General features: G+C 37.3%; 2 protein-coding genes across 3 annotated transcripts; one reads left to right on the forward strand and one right to left on the reverse strand.

Annotated features, from left to right (window-relative positions):
• Positions 1-14,671: 14,671 nt before the first annotated feature.
• On the forward strand, positions 14,672-16,421 carry LOC108969509 (O-phosphoseryl-tRNA(Sec) selenium transferase). Its single transcript, XM_018934263.1, has 4 exons — positions 14,672-14,904; positions 14,965-15,094; positions 15,157-16,173; positions 16,246-16,421. Exons 1-4 carry the CDS (start codon positions 14,791-14,793, stop codon positions 16,410-16,412), a joined length of 1,428 nt encoding a protein of 475 aa, XP_018789808.1. The 5' UTR covers positions 14,672-14,790; the 3' UTR covers positions 16,413-16,421.
• An 82-nt stretch (positions 16,422-16,503) lies between these two features.
• LOC108969508 (myosin-13) lies at positions 16,504-21,258 on the reverse strand. Of its 2 annotated transcripts, XM_018934261.1 has the most exons (7): positions 21,091-21,258; positions 20,220-21,026; positions 19,046-20,164; positions 18,144-18,986; positions 16,849-16,974; positions 16,670-16,784; positions 16,504-16,614 (listed from the first exon to the last, which is right to left on the reverse strand). In XM_018934261.1, the coding sequence occupies exons 1-6, from the start codon at positions 21,190-21,192 to the stop codon at positions 16,710-16,712; spliced, it is 3,072 nt and encodes a 1,023-aa protein (XP_018789806.1). In that variant the 5' UTR covers positions 21,193-21,258; the 3' UTR covers positions 16,504-16,614; positions 16,670-16,709. The 2 variants fall into 2 exon arrangements, with proteins under 2 accessions (XP_018789806.1, XP_018789805.1); XM_018934260.1 differs by having other exon boundaries at positions 16,504-16,784.
• Positions 21,259-21,430: the final 172 nt, after the last annotated feature.

The following is a 21,430-nucleotide window of genomic DNA, read 5'->3' on the forward strand; positions in this document are numbered from 1 at the left end:
TTTGATAAACGGATTTTTTTAAATTAAAATGCTATCAGCTATTAGACGTTCAAATTTGTCAACAGAGATTTTTCTTCTTCTTTATTGGCATAGACACTTTTTACGCGGTTATAGCGGAGTTTACAACAGCGCGCCAGTCCTTCTTCCTTTTCGCTGTTTGGCGGAGTTGTGCTCTTACTCTTCCTCTACTTTCCCCGGCGGGTACTGCATGGAACACTCTCTGAGTCGAAGTTTTTTAATCCATTCGGACGACATGACCTAACCAGCATAGCCACCGTCTTTTAATTCGCTGAACTAGATACGTTAATGTCGTCAGCTCATAGCTCCATCGACACCGGTATTCGCTGCTGCCAATTCGCAAAGGACTACAAATCTTTTGCAGAATTYAGCAGGCTGAAGAAGTGTTGCCTCCACAATTTCAGCATGCTATGGGCATGTCAGTCACTGGGTCACCTCTGGGGGTTCTATAAGAGTGTGCTCCGGCCATGAAACATAATGTTAGTTTCCGGATTTTTTCTTAGAATTTCCGAGCATTACCCCATAATGCTCATCCGTTTAGGCCATTTATGCCTCCATTTAACTTTCTTCTATATGGAAACTTAAACTAGACAGGCATTGTRATCCAAGTTATCCGCTTAGGCACTAATGGTGTCTAAAGATTGAAACGTTTGTTCTACAAAGCGGTTTTTGGGGATTGTATCCACGCCCCTTGTAAAACTATCTGGGCGATTTAGGTCTCTGAATATTTTCTCTATGAAAACTTAAGTAAGATTGGCACTGTGATCTAAGTTACCCTTTTAGGCATTTATGGCCGCCACAAAGTGACATATTTGCAATCCAAAGCGGTTTTTGGGCGATTTTCCCGTCCCTAGTAGGGCTGTTCGAAAGATTAACGTAGAATTAGTTTCACTTTGTTATTCGAACTAACGCTACCAAACTAGCAAAAGTGTGGCCATACAGGTGATAGATTACTTTATGTTGTCCTAACAATTCAATATCCACGCATCTGCTTCTCACAACAAATGGGTAACAAAAACATGTTTTCGACTTCGCCATATGGAAATGTATTGTCTTCCAATTACACCCATTATTACTTCTATTTATTTCGATTTTAACTGAATCGACTTGCAGTCTCTCGAAAGGCCTGATTATAGATATCGGGAACTAGTCACTGAAACTGCTTTGCACTAAATKCGCTGGGAAATGAGATAATATTGGTTTGAGCAAACCTGGAAAAATTGCTGATGGTACTGGTTACTTTATTGTTCATTCGCTGATAATCATATGACTGATTGCTGGTGTCATATTCGAGTTTTTTCAACACCAAAAAAAAAACATTAGTCTTAGAGACTTGGAAATACTATTGCGAATTATTGAATGAGTGGACACTAAGATAGGAGGCTAGAGGAACACCTTTGTAGCAAAAGGTAAAAAACCCCATTGTGTAAAGATGATATATTTATGCAAATTTAGCTGCCGGAAACCCGTTGCAGTAGCCGTTTACGAAAGACATCTGCGTGCCTACGTGCGGTATGTATACTTACATACATAGATACTTTGCGGAACCTTTTATTGCAACTTTCTTTTCTTACCTTTGAACGGCAAAGGATCCATTAGAACAATAGCAGTCAAAACTTGTTCCATTGTTTGTTAGTAAAACCGAAAAATTTTGCGATTTTCAATTTTATCGCACACAGGATTATTCTTATTGAAAAATGACGAAACATAACAACGCAAGACCGTGCAGAACAACTCAATTCCTGGCGAGTGAGAAATGCAAATTTCGAGCAAGCATCTTTCAAAGAAAAAGGCAGATGTACATTCGCAAAGAGATCCTTTTGTTTTCGTTCTCCTCCAGTATTTGTTGCTGCGGTGTGGCTTGTGTACGAATTTTTGTTGCCTCACCTTTGTAGTTTACCTTTAGTTATACATTTGTATGGAAGATGTTGTTATTATTGTTAGTTTGACGGTCAGTTGAATATTGTTGGCGAAGCCTGGCATTGATCTTGTTCAAATTCGCAAGCAACGTTGTTGGTGTTGCACGCTTTCTAACGAACCTAATCGGATGCATTGAAATTTTGCAAGAAAATTTCTCTTAACATAAATCCGTATGTTCCAAATAATCTACCTTAATTTAAGCTACTTGTTAATCTACAGCTGCTCTTTGAAGTATCAATAACTCAGCAGCAGCTAATCTCGTATTATCCCGATACGTCGATCTACCTGTGTCCCATACATATGATACACAAGTATAGTATGTATGTATGGGCATACATAACCGTATTAGCAGCATGGGAATTCTTGGAAACAATTTTCAAACTAATCCTGTACGCTTTGATTTGAATGGAAACAAAACGATTTTCAAAATAGTGTCAGTTTAGCTAATATGAACCGGTTTCTAAAGAAGGACACGTACATATTAAATAAAATCCTAAACCTGCTTGACGGGAATTCTTTGCAGAATTCATGCATATTTATGGTTGTTGTGCAGGAAAGTGGAAGAAAACAAGGTAAACAAAATTAAAAAATCTAAATGCAAAAAGTACACAGACAAATTACAATACAGTGAGTTGGATTTTGGGCATCTGTATACGGAGTCTACACATAGTTTGCCTTAGCGAAGACGCAAACAAGTAATGCAAAATATCGAATTTCGGATTGATAGCCGAAAGCACAGGAAGTCTTTACAAATCATGTGCACTGAGGCTTGGATAAGGCTTGTGGTACATATTTACAAAAATATCCATGTGACCACTCTACACATTTTTTTTCTTGAAATATTTTGGCAAAATGCAAATATTGGACAAATTGATACATACTAGTTTTATAAAAATATTGTTTAAAATCTGTATCTAATCTTAAATAGAATTAAAAATTTTTTGACATTGCAAACAATACATAAATGATCAGGATGACAGGACAAGACATCCGGTAGTTAGCAGATGGGCGTAATCGGATCACTGCCACAATTTGTCTTTAACCGAAAACATATAATATAAAGTGCCATAACTCAGCACTAAATCAAGATATAAAGCTGTAATTTGGTACAGAGGGTCCCAATAGCAAGGGACACCTATGAGCAAAAGTTTTTGAAAAAGTTTGGTGGAATCATATATAACACAACTTTAAAATCCACTTGATTCGTTCAGTTTCCMCTACACAAATCAAGTAGCAATTAATACTATATATCGGGATAACACTTATGACCAAAAAATGTCCAATAGAAACTGTTAAATCCCCTAGGTACCGAATATTTAGACTCCGGTAACTATAGTAGACTTTTGATCGAAAACGTCGGTCAATGTGTGATATATGTTATATAGTATTTATAACTGAAATTAAGAGATAATGCTTCCCTTATAATGGCATGTCTGTATGTCTAAAATGTGTTCAATCATACCAATACTTCCGGTAGCCCCATATACTTAATATAAAAATTTTCGAACTTCGGGGTGATTTTGTACCGCATATTTCGGCCAATATGTGAGATACCCCGACGAAAATAAGAGAGCCCCTATATAACTAAAATCAGGATTTTCGAACATCGGGCTGACTTTGGTTTTACATCTTAAAGTATTTCTTTGGCTTTGATTCTTGCAAGTTACAAGAGTATAAAATGTTCGGTTGCACYCGAACTTAAATCTTCCTTACTTGGTGTCTCTTTTTATGTTTCTAATCATAAAAATGAATTTTGTGACTTTCGATAAAACTGTTTCTGATGGAAGATCACATGTAAAAATTAATAACAATCGAGCGGCAAAATTTATTTTGTATTTTTTGAAGGTAACTCGCTTAAAACAGTAATAAATATGACTAGATCGATTGGATGTCGACCTTAGCAAATTTATATAACTTGTAACCTTTAACAGCTGATATAGTTTTTATGATTTACTACCTTCTAACATTATGCAAATAAGTACAGCTTATGCCGGAATATTTTATTTATACCAGTTTTTTGGTCGATTYGCTTCTCTCTAACTTGTTGTGGAGCTTTATGCACTCTCAAAACATCTTCATATGAGTCTAATGCCTAGGAGTATAAGATAAAATGGGTTTTATGGATTCTGCCATAAGAGTGTTAGTGGTAAGAGCAGAAATATCGGAGCTATATTAAAAAGATATAGAAAATAAAAACATATTTTTCAAGTTATACCATTATACAAGGTGCGTTAAAAGAAAACAGGACTTAAAAAAAATATAGAACAAATGGTTTTTCGGCAAAATCACGGTCCAAAAGCATGTCGAACGAGTGTTTTAGCTCGTTGGCCGGAATGGCCCCCAGTATGCCGGTGCAAGCCTTTTAAATGGTCTCTACCTCCCTTCATGGGTAAGTGATTCATGAAATTCTATGAATTTCAATGATGATTTCGGCTGATTTTTGATGAATTCACGTACAGTTTCGATGGAATTTCCGGTGATCACGGATTTTGATTGGCCCACATGTTGATCGTCATTTATGTCCTCACCACTCTTTGAAAACGTTGAAACCACTAGTGCACTCTGCTACGAGATGGGAAACCATCGCCATAAACTTGTTTCATCAATTGAAACGTTTCGGTAAGAGTTTTACCAATTTCAAAACAAAATTTARTTTTGGCTCTTTGTTCGRAGCTCATTTTCGCACCAATAACAYAAACATACTGACACTTAAAACGCAATAACTTCACTTCAATCACAATCAATGAAATGTCATGAAGCAGATTCTAACGCACCAGTCGMCATATGGATGGCGCCACCAGGCGGCGCTATATTCAAAAAGTCCTGTTTACTTTGGAACGCACCATGTAYAAATTGGAAGACAGATTTTAAATTACGGATGTTGTATTTGTTTGTTGCGTGGTTACCGCTGTTCGAAAAAACTTATTTCTATTTTTTCTTGATCCTTTGAACCTCTAGTAGTTAGGTGCTAATTTCCATAGTTGTCCTTTTGCTGTTTCATAATATGATTGTTCTGGAGTGACATGCACATTTTGCAAAAACAAAAACGGTCAGTTAACAGTTGAACTTTGAAAAAATTTTKATAATTCGTCAGCGTAAAACTGAGCAGAACACAAATTTTGTTCGAAAATCTTTCAAAGAAAAAGGCAGATGTACATTCGCAAAAAGGRCATTTTATYATCGTTCTYCYCTAGTATTTGTTGYTGCGMCTTGGCTGSTACTAATTTCTGTTATCTTAGCTTTGTAGTTTAACTTTATTTATACATAATTTTAATTATAATAATTTCTTAAATAAAGTTTAAAATTTCGCTTAAAACCTTAGTATAATAATCAGTGTACGATTTCTGTCATCTTATTTTTCCTTTCTGAACGGTTCGGCGAGCGGCATTTAGCGCACCTTCTTAAGTATAGCAACAATAAAGGCTTAAATTTAAGTTGGATAAATTTATCTCTTTCCGAAACTAGATTGTTAAATCTATGGAATGCGCATTTAGTCAATTGGGGTCTTAACAAAAAAACCGTTGAAAGGCCTAACAGAAATTCAATGCTCTCCTTTTTTGTTGAATCGAATATAATTAATTTAAATTTATTAATACAGTTCAACCTCCAAAACTCAAACTTCCTTAACTCGAAGTTCTCCATGACTTGAACTCTTGTGATTGTGTGAACGTCATGTGATTCTCTAAGTCGCATGTTTCAGGGCAATCCCACTTTGTAAACAGCTGCTTGAGGTGGACAATGAAATTTTCTAAGAAATTCACACTGAATAGATTAGAATCTCTATTCACTTAGAAAAACAAACCAAGAATAACGGGTGGTCCAAGTGAAGGTTATTTTTGCAATAGTCTTTTTTGACAGATCACGCATGAATCGTATCATGCTGTCATGTTATTTTTGCTAAGTATTGTCTAGCATTTCATCACGAAAAGTTTTTCGCCAGAAAAATGTTTACAAATCGTACTGAGTGTACTATTCACAACACCATTACTCATCTTGAGGGCCAGCATTCATTATTGAATACAGCTTGTGCTCTTGAAAAGTTCTAAGAAGATCCTACGTTTTCGAGCCAAATATTGTTTCGCGATGAAGAAGTTCAAGAGCTGCCATTTCATCCAGAAAAAACTCACAGTTGGTTGAGGTTTGTGGGCCAGTCGAATCATCGATCCATATGCTTGCAAAAATGATGCCGGTGAAAACGTAACCATCAATAGCGACCGTTATCGCGCCATTATAACCGACCATTTGGTGCTTGATCAAATTCTTGACACTTCTCAGATCGCATCGATCAATGGATTTATTGAGAGAAAACGTCGGCGAACAAATAATTTCACGTTTCACACARTTAAGACTTTTTGATATGGGGATACAGTCGAAATGCTCGAACGAGTCACCGAAAATCGGAATCAAGGAGTGGACCATCTGAGACGTAGGCGCGGCCAACATTCGAAAGAGATATGTAATTTTCAAAAACTAAATGCTAATAAATGTTTTTTCGAATGATAATGAACATTCCCTATTAAATTTGAGGTTTCTCCTCGATATGGATCACCCAAAAATTCCAGAACACATGTATGCACACATAAGCAAAAAACTTTATACGAAGTAAATAAATAAAACTGTGTATATTTCTATATACAACAGCTTTTTAAAAAATTTAATGTTTTTTAAGTTTTCATTCATAACTCGAAGTCTCCCTAAGTGGACGTTTTTTTTTTCAAGTTGCGAAAGTTCAATTGTATTTTGTAAAGAACAAGATATTTAAGTTTTTTTTTTTGGCAAATATGTTATTTCATTTCCACTCGTCCTTCTTCCGATCTTTCAATTGCGTCTGTGACTTTTATTGATTTTGCCGCTTTCTGCTGAAACTGTTTCAATGCAAGTTAAATATTTGCCTCGATCATCAGCGTTGTTAAATAATCAAAAGTGTCTCCTTGGGGCCAACAATGAATTTTGCTTGACCGACAAACAAATAACGGTGCAAATATTTAAATATTCGTAATATAAATACAAAGCTCATAAGTATATAGTATGTATTTATAATCATTATATTTTGTATAAACAAAAATTAAAAAAAACTGGCTAAAAGTAAATCAATCATGAATTGATCTTGAACATGGTCGATGCATATTTTATTTGCGAAAACTATTGAAGTATTTACGGGGTTAATCGATTACCAAACTAAGTACGCTCTCAATACGACAGTCCGGTACACGTCAACGATTTCGGCTCGGCCAAGGTGCGCTCTGGTTCAAATCCAAATACACGTTGTGTGTAGTTTCAGTTGAATATATTGTAACTATCAGATATTTTCGGCCCCCTCTGCCATAAGAAAGATTGTTTTTTTTTATCCAACGCGTTCTATTTTTTATGGCTGGCGTCTTGATGTTCAAAATAAGAAAAACATGAATATCAGAAAACATTGAAATAGAGTGTATTCGGAGGGTGTTTAATATTTTTTTCTTATAATCTTCGATACTGAAGTTATAACAGATTTATAGATAAAGCCTTGTACTAAAACCACAGCAAGTGCGCTTTGAATAGCCTCTTTGACGCCGATTTCTTTAATCTTGTTTCGTCAAGACAGAACCTTCTTCACCTTGATAAGAAGGCAAGCTCTAGAAGTTTTCATTGGAAAAACGTTTTAATCGTCGAAAAAACCATACCTGCCCTTAGACCTGCATACATATAGACGTGGAACATTTGTATGTATATGTACATATGTGAATCCCCTTCTCCATTATCTCCCACTCATTTTATTGAATTCACACGATTGTCCGCGATCGCAGCTTGCATGATAAAAGAGGAAACATGCGCATTTTGGATTTCTCGCTGCTGACATTGCAGCAGGCTGTCGATTGGCAGACATCCGCGTATTTTGGCAATATCAGGAAAAAGAAAACCGAAAAAAAGTATAAAAAAAAATATATACATATATATAAAAGCAAACGACTTAAAACCAAGTTTATGACCAACAATGATCATTAGTTACCCAACAGAATCCTCTTTGACGACCAGTGAACTTCCGCAGACAATCAACTCGTAGCCGCCAATGAGAAAGCAACATGTGCAGCAGGTTGCTGCTTACTTCGTTGATCAGTGGAAGCAGATTTCGGCAAAAAGGACATGCATGTGTATTTTAATAAGTACATATATGTATGTATGTACGTATGTAAGTAGTATATACGCATATGTACACAAAGAGTTAATTGCCAAAGCAACCCAGTCAAGATTTTGTAGCAAGATCTCAAAACAACTGTTCGTAGAATAGCGGATTAACGGTTACAGTGTATGGTTTTTCTGCTTAAATTTCTTATACCAGATTTCCAGCAAACGGTTCTGRCTTAACATAGAGGAGCGGTAACAAACCCACGTGGAGCTTTATGTGAGGTGTAGTAGTGCAACTCCGACTTATTCGGTTTAAGAATCGACAATGGATTCAAATTGGCAAGGTCTTTCCAGGCAGCGGCATTTCCGTCTTGTCGCAAGAHGTTCACTGAGTTAAATATACAGTGATAAAGAAACGCCACGTAGACTACAATGGATATGGTATGGTCGTACCCAAGAAGGTACCTCCTCCATGTGCCAGGTAGATGGCACTAGAAAAACTACAAACTGGCAAGGCAAACTTCAAAAAAAGATTTTTCAAAATAACTACAATATGTTCCTCTGAGCCGACAATAGAAAAGTACGACGTGGTCTAATATTTGTGCTSTGTGCATTGTAGATATATTGATGAAAGCCAGATTCTGATATGAAAATTCCGATAACAAATGTGMGGTGATCTACTTCACCCTCTGCTAGTTGCAGTATCGTCAGATCTTAGCCTACAATGAGGCTAATTTCTTTGTACTGAGTCCCTCGAAAACAAATCGATAATTTGTATGTGAGATAAGCTCACATTGATAGCGATTATTGAACATTGATACCGATTATTGAACATTGAAATGCCGCAAACTCGTTTATTTGTCCACTGGGACAAAGGAGTCTGGCATGAATCAGACACATGTTGTAAACAAGAAGCCTACAATGCCGAAAATTGGCAGATGCTTTTCATCGTCCATACACACTGTGAACTACTGTGGGGCAAAGATGGAAGAAATATGAGAGATCGAAGGAAGGAAACATTAAATGAAGCAGGCAAAATAAAAGGATTGCGATGCGTCAACGCATCAAACAACTGGCTTTTAAAGTCTTACTTATTTTCGTTTCCTTGCATCAGAGCATAAATTTGTGCGACAGGTGTTTAACTTATTATCCTATGCTGCACTTACGATAATACAAATATCTACTATATACATACATATATGTATGTATACTTKTATGCATTTATGTGTGCGTGYATGTACTATAAGTGGCATTGAATCTGCTGCACAAGTATCAATTTTTGGTTACAGGCATACACATGAACATAAATATAATAGCTTACAATTTGGTTAACAAATCGTCAAAAAGCTTAGCGAAAATGGCGATAAGAATAAGTGAAATGTAAAAGAAATAAACTAAATCAAAGTTGTTACGGAAAAAATGATAAAAGCAATAAATCCATATTTTGCTCCCACAATAAATTATGAWAATTAAAAAGTATAAGGGTCGAGTGAGTCCGTATGCGACACTAAAATATAAACAAAAAACAAACCGGCTAAAACGAAACTTTAATACCCCTCACAAACAAGAGGAAGAGCAACCTGCACAGATTGAAACYATTTTATCCAGAAGAGRACAACGGTTTGGTGKGGTTTGTGGGCCGAAGGAATTATCGGTMCATATTTCTTCARAAGTGATGCCGATGAGAAYGTWACMATCAATGACCACCGTCATCGCGGCATAATAACCGATTATTTGAAGCTTGAAATTGAAGCTCGTGAGAGAACACTTCGATGAGCAGAAAATTTCGCGTTTTGGGCCGGWCGATTGGCCACCAAGATCGTGTGATATCACGCCGTTAGATTTTTTCCTGTTGGGATGTGTAAAGTCTAAAGTCTTAGCGGACAATCCAGCTTCGATTCAGGCCTTGAAGCAACACAACACGAATGTCATTCGCCAGTTGCCAGTCGAAAGGCTCAAACAAGTCAACGAAAATTGGTTTCAATGGTTGGACCGTCTAAGACGTAGCCGCAGCCAACATTTGAAGGAGATAATCTTCAAAAAATAAATGCCAAAGAATTGTCTTTCAATTGATAATAAGCATTTCCCAGTAAATTTGAAGTTTCTGTGTTTTTTTCTTTAATTAAGTAAGGAACCTCAAAAAGGATTCAAGTGGATTTAAGGTTACTTAATGGAAAATGATCTTTTATAAAAAGCTTTATATTTAGTTAGATTGCATGACAGCTTTATACTATAGAGATTCGATCTAAACAAATATGTATGCTCGGATATTGTAGTGTTTTCTTGACTATAATCTATGCAAATTGTATTAAAAAGTTTGTCAACCAAAAAAGGACAACATTTACAAGAATACTATTTGATCGTTCAGTTTGTATTGCAGTTATATGGTATAGTGATTCGATATCGGCGGTTCCGAYAAATCAGCAGTTTCTTGGGAAGTAAAGGTTAGGATAGGCTAAATTTCTAAGAAGGGTCTTATACACAGGAGACTACAAATCGACAAAACTCGGTTTGAGAATTCCGCTGTGACCAGATACCCAAACGAGACTGATGATGAAGTAGTTTAATGCTATTTCTAGTGTGGACTGTCATTCCTTTATTAGCTGTGAATGCACAGTTAATAAGTTCTACGCCCCGCTGTCGAAGTGAATGCTCGCTCACTGCCCTTAAGCAGGCTGTACTTCGTAACAGTACATCTACCGCCATCTTGATATCAGCTGCTTATGCTACATTGACAGAGAGCTCTCTACAGAAAACTAACTCTCTAAGCTTCCCTCCTAGCTTCGATCCATGTGTGTCTTAATATTTTTTGCCCATATAACTCCATATCCTGTCTCTTATACACATCTAGATGTGTATAAGAGACAGGTCAATGAAGATCAAACTCGGTTTGAGAATTCCGCTGTGACCAGATACCCAAACGAGACTGATGATGAAGTAGTTTAATGCTATTTCTAGTGTGGACTGTCATTCCTTTATTAGCTGTGAATGCACAGTTAATGAGTTCTACGCTCCGCTGTCGAAGTGAATGCTCGCTCACTGCCCTTAAGCAGGCTGTACTTCGTAACAGTACATCTACCGCCATCTTGATATCAGCTACTTATGCTGCATTGACAGAGAGCTCTCTACAGAAAACTAACTCTCTAAGCTTCCCTCCTAGCTTCGATCCATGTGTGTCTTAATATTTTTTGCCCATATAACTCCATATCTATTTYGATTAGCTTTCGGTRATACAWACAACCGTTAGGTGAATAAATCTGTGATACTCTGTAGCCAATTCTAGTTTGACAACGACAAGTTTCTAAATTATTGACCTTTAGGATAACTTAGAAACTTATTTTATAGCATTAAGAAGATCATCGTGCCAGGTTTTTCTTTCTGAACGGTTCTTTTCAATTTCATCCATGAAGAGTCATCTACGCAACTAATTCACAAGTTKTTTATAAAGAAAAAAATGCATTAATTTGCAGATGTGTGTGTGTTACTTAATTGTTAGAATTGCACTATAGAATARTTAACAGCTGCTTCTTTGTTCCTTTAACTATTTTATGGCATTTCAAACTGTTTTCGCAGCAACATATTATCACAGCTGTGGAAGTGGCAAGTCATTGTACTTATGTTAGTATGTATAGTTCAGTTATTGTTTAACACGTACTTGACATTTGCGATGTCCTTGCTTTGTATTTGTTTTAATGTTCTTCCTACGCAGTGCACCTGAAGTGTAAATTTCCAATTTGAATCGCATTCCACCAGATTTCCAGTGATCTCTTAATAATTTCCATTGAAATAAACACTCCTAGGAGGCTAGTATTGGCAGATGGTGGCAGGGTTCGGAAAACGGATTAAAGGTGATACATATATGTATTAAGTATGGGAGAGTCGAGGCGTGAATCCCTGTTCCAAAGCTGACATACTCTGTGCCCAAAAAATAAGGTGCATTGTATTTATTTTGAAAATTCTTTATTTATTCTTCCAAAKCAATTTTATCGCCTTCAAAGTAATCCCCACTAGATGTAATACATTATGCCAACGGATTTTCCAATCTTCGGAACACTGGTTGTAGTCACTTTCCGCGATGGCCTTCAGTTCCGTCTTCGCTGCGGCTTGAATATCATATAAAAACATTGTCCCCGGAGCGGTCTTTTGAGCTTGGTGAACAGCCAGAAGTCGCACGGCGCCAGATCAGGTGAATATGGTGGTTACGGAACGATATGGGTCGAGTTTTTGGCGAAATGATCATTTAATGCAAATTCTTTGCTCAACAAATTTCGATATCGCAGAAAACGAAAAACTCACTTTTAGCAGCTCACAAAACGACACGTATCTCAATTTGACATAAATGTGACTGACGGTACTACCAAACTAAAAAAGAAAAAAAATTCTCCAAATCCTTCGACGCGCGCAGTTTAAATTCAAATGTCACCTTATTTTTTGGGCACAAAAAGGTGTTTTCTTACATATTTGTATAGAACCTCATAGGGGTTAACTTATTGGCTAAGGATATTTCAGCATAATTCATTTCCGGCACAAGAACAGACAATTATGAAAGAAAGACGATTTCTAAATCTCAATATTTCTAACAAATTAAATTTTGTATTGTATATAGGAACGAGGAACTATAGGCTCGGTTTTACTAAGTAAAAAAAAGACATATTATTATTAGAAAAATATGTTATCCGAATTTCATTAATACATCTCAAAATTTGACCGATATTTTTCGTACAAACTGCCACTCGGAAGATTGCCTMTTTGTCTCGGGAAAGCAACATATGGGTAAGCCTGCTTGATCATATCAAATGTCTCTGTCGCGGATTTACCGAGTTTCACACAGAATTATCTCTATTCTAACGAACGCTGAAATATTTCTCCAGGTGCTCGGAAACAACTGATCAGCCGCTCGTTCGTACGAACGCCTTTTACCGAATCCAGTCGGCGCGCGCACGCTCCGAAGTACAGTCGCGGCGGAAGAAAATCAGTATTTTAGTTTCCGGACAAACCCTGTATAGGCACAGAGTTTCACATACTTGGTATTATGTATCGAATTTRGCTAATATTAGTAAATTAGTTCCTAAGTTTCTAAATTTCAACAAAAAGGGGATAGAACTTTTACACTGATTTTTATGGAGGCCTTCTGTAACACCTCTAATTCTAGCGTGTTGCAGAAAACACTGAGTTATCGTACTGTTAATATTTTTTAACGTAACTGTTTTATGGGTAGTAGGCTTCATTATCATACGATTTCATTCATTTTCAAACTATATAAGGGGATGGTAGAAAGACWTGTTCTCGGCAAGCTTAGTTGAATACATTTTGGATGTTGGTGGGATACTTCGATGCCAAACATTGCTACAAAAAAGCATCCGTAATTTGTTATTAAATTCTCCGGGAAAATTATATTTGAAAAGTTGGTAGGASTGCCCTTAATTAATATGCCAAATAAGACGGTGATTCAGYTTTATTAAAGACTCAAGCCTASGAGTGGTACAAAGCTTTCAAAATCGGTCGAGAGACCGTTGAAGACATGCCTCGTTCTAGACGAACCTTTAATCTCTTCAACCGATGAAAATATTAAAAAAGTGAAGGATGTGGTGCTTGAAAATCGTCAGGCAAGTGTTAGAGAGATGGCAAGAGGGCTCGAGAATTCCCGCGAGTCAGTTCAAATGATTTTAGGTATGAAACACATTCTTGTTCGACTCGTCCTGATAAAGCTGAATTTTTTCCAAAACGAGAACCGCAAAAAGGTCTTGATCTTGCGAATTCCGATCTCACATTCCTGGAAAGCAAAATAACTGCCGACGAGGCATGAGCTTGAAAASATGTCAACAGTCATCGGAATGGAACGCGTTTTGAGTCGATCGAGAATATAAAACAAAATTCGATGAAGGAGCTGAAGGCCATAATAAAAATTGTTAATGAAAAGTGTTTCAAAGAATGGAAAAATCATTGGCATAAGTGTTGGTGGGGATTACTTTATAAGCGACAAAGTAAATATTGTTGAATAAATCTATATTGAGTTTTTTATTTACAATTTCCGGGTACTTTTTTGTTACAATGTATAACAAATATRATATCACATTTTTATCTTAATTTTTTACTTACATAGTTATACCACTTTTTAAGCGTTTCGTAAGCGTGGTGACAATGGTCTGATTCTGTCCATCTGCAAAATGTCTCAAATTATTGCTTGCACGGACAGACAATAAAAAAAAACTTCGAAAGAGTTTCTTTCATGAAATGGGTTTTCGTAATCGATTAACCGTTTGGAGATCGATTTAACAGACTCCGTTGGATGTCACAAATGAAAGGGGAAACGCAGCAAATCTGATTCGAAATTGGATTCTTATTAGATTTTAAGGTAYTTTTAAGTGTGGTGAAAAGCACGTATAAACTAACTCTTAGCTAATWATTTAGATGAACTTTAAGGGAAATAATTAAAGATTATTTTTATTTCAAAATGAAAGAATTTTTGCAATATAAAGGGACAACTTAGAGGATTATTCTCATGGTGGTAGATACTTTTTCAATAATTTACTGGTTACTGGTGTCTGGTCACTCTAGAAGCGGTATGCTCAGCTGATCAAATGTAAACAAAYCAATAAGCATTACACACTACTAGTGAAGATATACAACCAATTAGACACATAAAATAATTAAAGAAAACAAACAACATTTGAGAAAGCATCAAATGTGATTTTTAACTACTTTACTATAACTTATGATCCTGCCTGGTGATAAACGTAAATTCCAATGGATTTTAGAAAAATCAACATAAGTAGGAAACTAGTGCCTGAAAATTWTCTAAAACTTGCGCAAGATGCACAGAAAAGTAGAGACACTGAAAAGAACGAACTGCTAGAAAAGGTAAATAAACTAAACAATAAATGCAACGCTTAGTCATAGGAAAATATTTATAACCTACAGCGCAAACTACCATTGAATGGTTGGACAGAAACACTTATCGAGGAGCTGGTGCAGCAACTATCACTGCTCGACAGCAATAACTTCCCCAAAAAATCGGGAGTTGGTGAACGCGAAGCSCGCATAGCATGTTGTAAGTAATAAATATGTGAATTATGTTCTAATATATGTATGCACATATATACACTGATTTAGCGCTCGTTGAACGACGCCATTATAATTTCGGCCATGGCATTGGACGTTCGGGTGATTTGTTGGAAGCGCAACCGAAAGCGGCTGGCTCTACGCTAATGGCTAATCTAACAAATGCAATGCTACTCGATCTAATCCATGAAATGGGTGTGCGCAGTTGTCGGAGCTGCTTTTTAGCGCCACTTGCTACCGGCATGTCCCTGCTCCTATGCCTACTGACGCTGCGACAACAAAAGCCAGCAGCTAAATACGTTTTATGGTCACGTATTGATCAGAAATCCTGTTTTAAAAGTATAATTACAGCAGGACTCAAACCAGTAATTGTGGAGCCACAACTAAATGATAACGGTAGTTTATCTACGGATTTGCAAGCATTTGCGGAAAATGTTAAGGCAATTGGGGAAGAGAATATACTTTGCTTTTGTACAACAACTAGCTGCTTTGCACCACGAAATTCTGATGATATCATTAATGTGGCAAAATTGGCGGCACAACATGCGCTGCCACATGTTGTCAATAATGCTTACGGCTTACAAAGCACATACCTCACACATCAACTGGAACAAGCACAACGTCTGGGACGTGTGGATTTGTTTGTGCAGAGTACAGATAAAAATCTYTTAGTACCAGTTGGTGGTGCAATCATTGCGGGCTTCGATGAGCAGTTGGTACGCAATGTGGCCAAGGCATATCCCGGACGCGCTTCATCGGCTCAAACGCTCGACGTATTTATGACACTTTTGTCATTGGGCCGCAATGGTTATTTGAATTTAGTGAAGGAACGCAAGGCAAATTTTGAATATTTACGCATGCGCATGCAAGAATTTGCCATAAGTCATGGAGAAATATTGTTGGAAGCAAAAGGTAATCCAATATCGCTGGCTATGAGTTTGAGACAATTTCAAGACGCCAAMATAGAACTAACGAAATTCGGCTCAATGTTGTATACGCGCGGTATTTCGGGTGCACGCGTCGTGGCKGTAGGAGATCGCCGGGAAATTGAAGGGCACGAATTTATTAGTTAGTAATCGATTACATATAAAAAAAATAATATTATTGTATTAAATTTTACACTGTTCTGTCTTTCCATAGGTTGGGGCTCACATCACTCAGCAACGCTAACTGCTTATCTAACAATGGCTGCCGGTTTGGGTATTACAAAAGCAGAAATCGATARTTGTTTTCAAAAATTGCAGGCTTCTTGGGAGAAATTTTTCGAGTCAGAAGTCAGAAGTCAGAAAATAAAAGCAAAAAAATAGTAATTAATTTAGCRACTAGTACTTACCACTTTATGACTATGCTGTATATTTAATTTACTTTAAATTTGCCTTTAACGTCGAGTCGATRATATTTGATTTTGTAAATTTAATTAATGTCGCTGATTATTTACATGCTCTGCTATTTACTGCATTTATAAAAGTGCAAAATAAACAAATTGCAGTCATTATTATTTTTCTAAGTCTAAAATAAACAAATTGGTTGATTCATAAGCAATAAAAATAATTAATTAACATACGATATGGACTATTCGTATCTATTGTCATTTAAGATTGCATTTAATTCTTCTTTCTATTTTCTTTGTCGTAGCCTAATTCGAGTTGTTTCTCAATTGCGGTCGTAGCGTCCTTCATCTGAAAAAAAAAGAAAATGATTTTAGTAGTGTGTCCCCACTGGCTTTTCAATATAAATGCTAACCTCACGATTCTTCTTYTCCAGTGCCTCTTTCATGCGTATTTCGATCTTGGTCAGCGATGCATTATATTCTGTTTTAAGACGTTCGTACTCACGTAACATGTGCGCTTCTTTGTCTTCCGCATAGCGCTGGAACAGGCAACGGAATGGAAAATGTTGGAAATTTTTATATTTCAAAAACATAGACAGATATAATAACAAATAATTTGAAGGAATCCTGTCGAGTTGAGAGTTTTTGGTTGAACAAAATCGCGGGTCCGTTCCTGTTAGGTACACCATACTGTTGTGGGAACGATAGGGAGATCGAAAGGGCGCTTGAAACTAAGCGGTCAATAGGTTTACGGTGCTTCCCTGTGAGGTCTCACTAAACTAAGTTCAACGTGTACGATTTCAAATAATTTTAAGTTTTTAGTGCAGCTTGATAGATAGAAATAACATGAGCTTTGCACTGCTACCAAGGTCTATTGTGCCCTTCCGTCGCTCATAGGCACCCTGCTAAAATCAGGCACTCATTATTCGGATATATACTTTTAAGGGCCTTTATCTTGCGTCTGCAGACAGTTYTGCAGTCTAGAATCAAGTGCTCGGAGGTTTGCTCTAGGTTGCAAAATCGACMGTTTTGTCAAAGAAGCTAGACCCATATTTAAAAGCTGCTTCTTGAGGCTGCGGTCATCAGTATCTAATGCCAATAATACCCGCAGTACAGGGTTCGGTACCGCCGTCCTGGAAGTATCTGCAGAGCTGGCAAACTCGTTTTCCAGTTCATTCACGTTTACTACTTTGTGATTAGACACCAGAAAAGGGCCATTAAGTTGCAGACTCATAGGCTGTTCAGTTGTTGTAACGGGTACCTAATTCCCGTTAGGATGGTAAGGATTAGATAAGTTGTCGTCGACTTCATCTAACGGTAGGCCCAGGAAAAGCTTTGTTTCGACGAGATCGGAAGTTCACACAACAGMCGGTTCTACGCACCGGAACTGACCCRGATTTTATCCAATGGCTGCTTTTGGAGATCTAACCCCGTTTAGTGCGGTAATTCTTAGTATATGGCTGTTTAGTCGTTCTATACACTACTGCGATTTAAGCTGAAATTATTTTAAGTGCCGCCTGGTATGGCTCCCTTTCATTGCGATAGTTGCGTTACAGATTTATTTCTTCGTACTGATTTATAATAAAAGCTTCTGCTTGGAAAATGCTCGGAAAACGTCCTATAGGTATGGAAAGTTTGGTACGCGGGCCCTGCAATGTCTGCACCAATGCAGTTGTCGATTTTTCAAGACAAGTTTACACATAATTACCTTATAATTCGCGGCTGTATGCTTAGCTGAATTGTACTTCTTTTGCCAAGCCGCTAAAGCTTTTTCTTGTGCTCGTTCCAGCGACTGCACCTTATCCTTCCACTCCGATTCAATATCATCCACATGCTTGCGTTGATCCTCCCATTGCGCCATCACAGCCTTCATGGATTGACGCTCAGCTTCTATTTGCACTTGCCTTTCTTCCAACTCCTTGGACAATTGTGTGACGCGCTGATTTTTGGCCAACAATTCATCGCGGCATTTATGCAATATTGCGGTTTGCTTTTCAATCATCTCATGCGCTTCAGCGTCTTTCTGCTTCAGTATATCCTCCATATGTTCACGCTCTGCGAGTATGGCTTGTTTCAGCAGCTCCACCTCGGTGGTGCGTTGTTGCAGTTCGTTGCTCACAATTTGGTATTCGCGTTGCAAACATATATTTTTCTCTTCAACTTGATGKAGCTTAATTTGGAAGCGTTTTATTTCACCAGCAAAAAGTTTTGCCATTTCGTCACGTATACGTGATTCAATTTGTTTTGTTTCGGCAACGGGAGGACGTTTACATTCTTGTTTGGCACTTTCGTCGTTGGATTTTTGTTTCAGCGGGGATGTCGTTGCACTACCCGGCTCGGATGCACTACTATGGCTCTTTATGTACTCCTCGAAGCGAGCGGCCTTATTTTTMAGTTCTCGTATGAGTTTCTCCTGCTGCTCGCTGAGCTTCAGTTTTTCGTTGAGTTCTGCTATGATATTCTTAGATTCTTCCAGTTGCTGCGTAAGATCGTCGATTTCCTTTTTATTAATTGAGTTAACATTGCTTAGCTTAAGGTTTTGTATTTCGAACTACAAGTAATATGTTAAAAAATTTMAATTTTTTCTTCAAAGTATAGTTAATTAATTACCTTCGTTATTTCAGACATATAATCTATGCATTTGCTACAGTTGTTTGAACTGTCTGCCTTGATTGCTTTGTGGTTTGCAGTCTTCTCTTTCTCCCAACGTTCCTTCAGTGACTTCATATCGCGCTCGTGGCATATTTTCTCAGTCTCAAGTATTTTCGTCAATTCGGATGACTTTACCTCGGCTAATTGTAGCGCTCGTTGAAGATTGGCTACCTTCTCGCGTTGTTCTTGCAGTTCTTTAATGTTATCTGTGTTACGTAATTTTTCCAACTCATAACCCATCGCTTCCTTTGCATTAGATATCTCAATGTAGAGATTCTTTAAACGATCACATTCGGCTTGCGCATCTTTTAGCAGGAATTTGTGTTTTTCCAACTCCAGCCGCATGTTATCCGCTGTTGTGCGACTGCGCAGATTTTGATTCTCTTTCATTATTTGCTCATAGTTAACTTTCATGCTCTCATGCTCCTGTTTAAGTTCCTCCAAATCAACTTCGACATTACGTAATTGCACATCCAACTTTTTACGCTCCTGCTCATGATTTTTACACTCCGCTTCAAAGCGCGCGCATTGCTCTAGCAGCGCCTGCTTCTCGACATTCATTTGCTGCTGCAGTGCTTCAATATTAGTACTGTTGTTACTGGTATTATTATGCCTGTTTGCCGCTTTGATGCATAGCTCTTCGTTCTCTTGTTCAAGCAGCTTAAGACGAGTCTCAAGTCTCAAATTTGTCTCCTTAAGTGTGGAAATTTGTACCAATGCTTTGTTTTCTTCCTCACGTAGTGTGCGATTTTCTGCCATTTTTTCATCAAGATTTTGTTGTAGACGTCGTATCTCATCGCGCTTGCCTTTTATATTGGAGAGCGCACGATAGAGTTCATCTTTAAGGTTACCCAAACGATCTGTGGTAGTTAACGGCGTGCTACCCACTACTTTGCCATGAGTTTGACTTAGACGGCCAGGTGTATCTTCTTGATTGTGTTGATGCAGCACACTATCCATCACATCCAGCTCGGCTGTGGTATGCTCCAAACGCTGGGTTAATGAATTTATAGTTTTCTCCATAGTTTTAATTTGTTCCTGTAGACTGGCTATAAATTTTTGCAAACGCATATTTTCCTAGAGAAGAGGGCTGGTATAATTTATAATTATGTAGCTTTATCATTAAACATACCTGTTGATAGTCCTGCCGCGCTCTAAATTCTTCACAAGTTCTTTGTGCTTCAGCTAAGGCATGATTCAAGTCGTTAATTTTGCCAGATTTCTCGACTAACATATTTTCATGACTGCTTTGCAGCGCCAGATAACGTGCATGTAAACTTTCCATTTCGCTCGTTTTTTTATCTAACTTACAAACTAATTGCTCCATTTGCTGTTGCATAACGTCCATTTCGGCTCTATGTCTTTCTTCCATTTGTTTCCTTTGCAATTCGGCATTGCGTTGACTATTTTTGCCCAAATCCCGCTCCACCATATCGTACTTTTGCTGCACATCGCTCAGAAGCATTTGTGTGGTTTCCAATTTGCCCAGCACTATGTTATGTTCACTTTCAAGTGATTTTTTCTCACTACGCAATTTACTAATATTATTTTCTAAATTTGAACACTTTTCTTTACATTCCACAAGCAATTCATGTGTACTCTTTTTACTCGCYAATGCGCGATCTAACTCGGCTTCGGCTATACACAAACGCTTTTGTAGCTCATCACGTTTCTTTTGTTCCTCACTGGCTAACTTTTTAAAATGTTCCGACTCGCGTGTCCGCGATTCAAGTAACATTTTTAATTGATGCACCTCTGCATCAAATGCAGCTGGCGGCAGATTTAGTGCGTGAATATTATTGTTTTGCAATTGTGGATGTCCTTGTTTTGGGTGCGTTGGAGGTTCATCATTCAAGTGTGAATGAAAGTTTGTAGTTGAGTCGACTGTAGTCTCATCTTCCTCTAAATCATCAAAAGCATTTTGCAATAAATTTCCCAACTATAAATAATTTGTTAAATATCRTTAAAGGTAAGAACAAATCTTAATTTTATTTCATGCAAACCTCTTCTTCGCGGCGTCTTTGATCGGCTAACGCCTCCTCCTCTGCAGCACGATCAATACTTGTGTTGACCTGTATGCTTTCTGTCCCTTGAAAGATACTCATTATGTACGAAATTAAACCATATGAATTTTTAAACAAATTAAATGTTTAACAGATATTTGCACTAATCGCGCCGGCGCTTTGTAATTAATGAAAATTTGTTTGACATTTGTAGATAGTGGTTGTTTGTAGCGCCATCTATATATGAATAGTAGACAGAAATGATGAAGTATATTAAGGTACGCATAACATAAACTCCTTCTTTTAATTTTTAAACAAAAAAAAAACATATTTATGTAAA

Source organism: Bactrocera latifrons, unplaced genomic scaffold (genome assembly GCF_001853355.1).
Source record: "Bactrocera latifrons isolate USDA-ARS-PBARC rearing strain unplaced genomic scaffold, ASM185335v1 scaffold_254, whole genome shotgun sequence".
NCBI classification, from domain to species: domain Eukaryota; kingdom Metazoa; phylum Arthropoda; class Insecta; order Diptera; family Tephritidae; genus Bactrocera; species Bactrocera latifrons.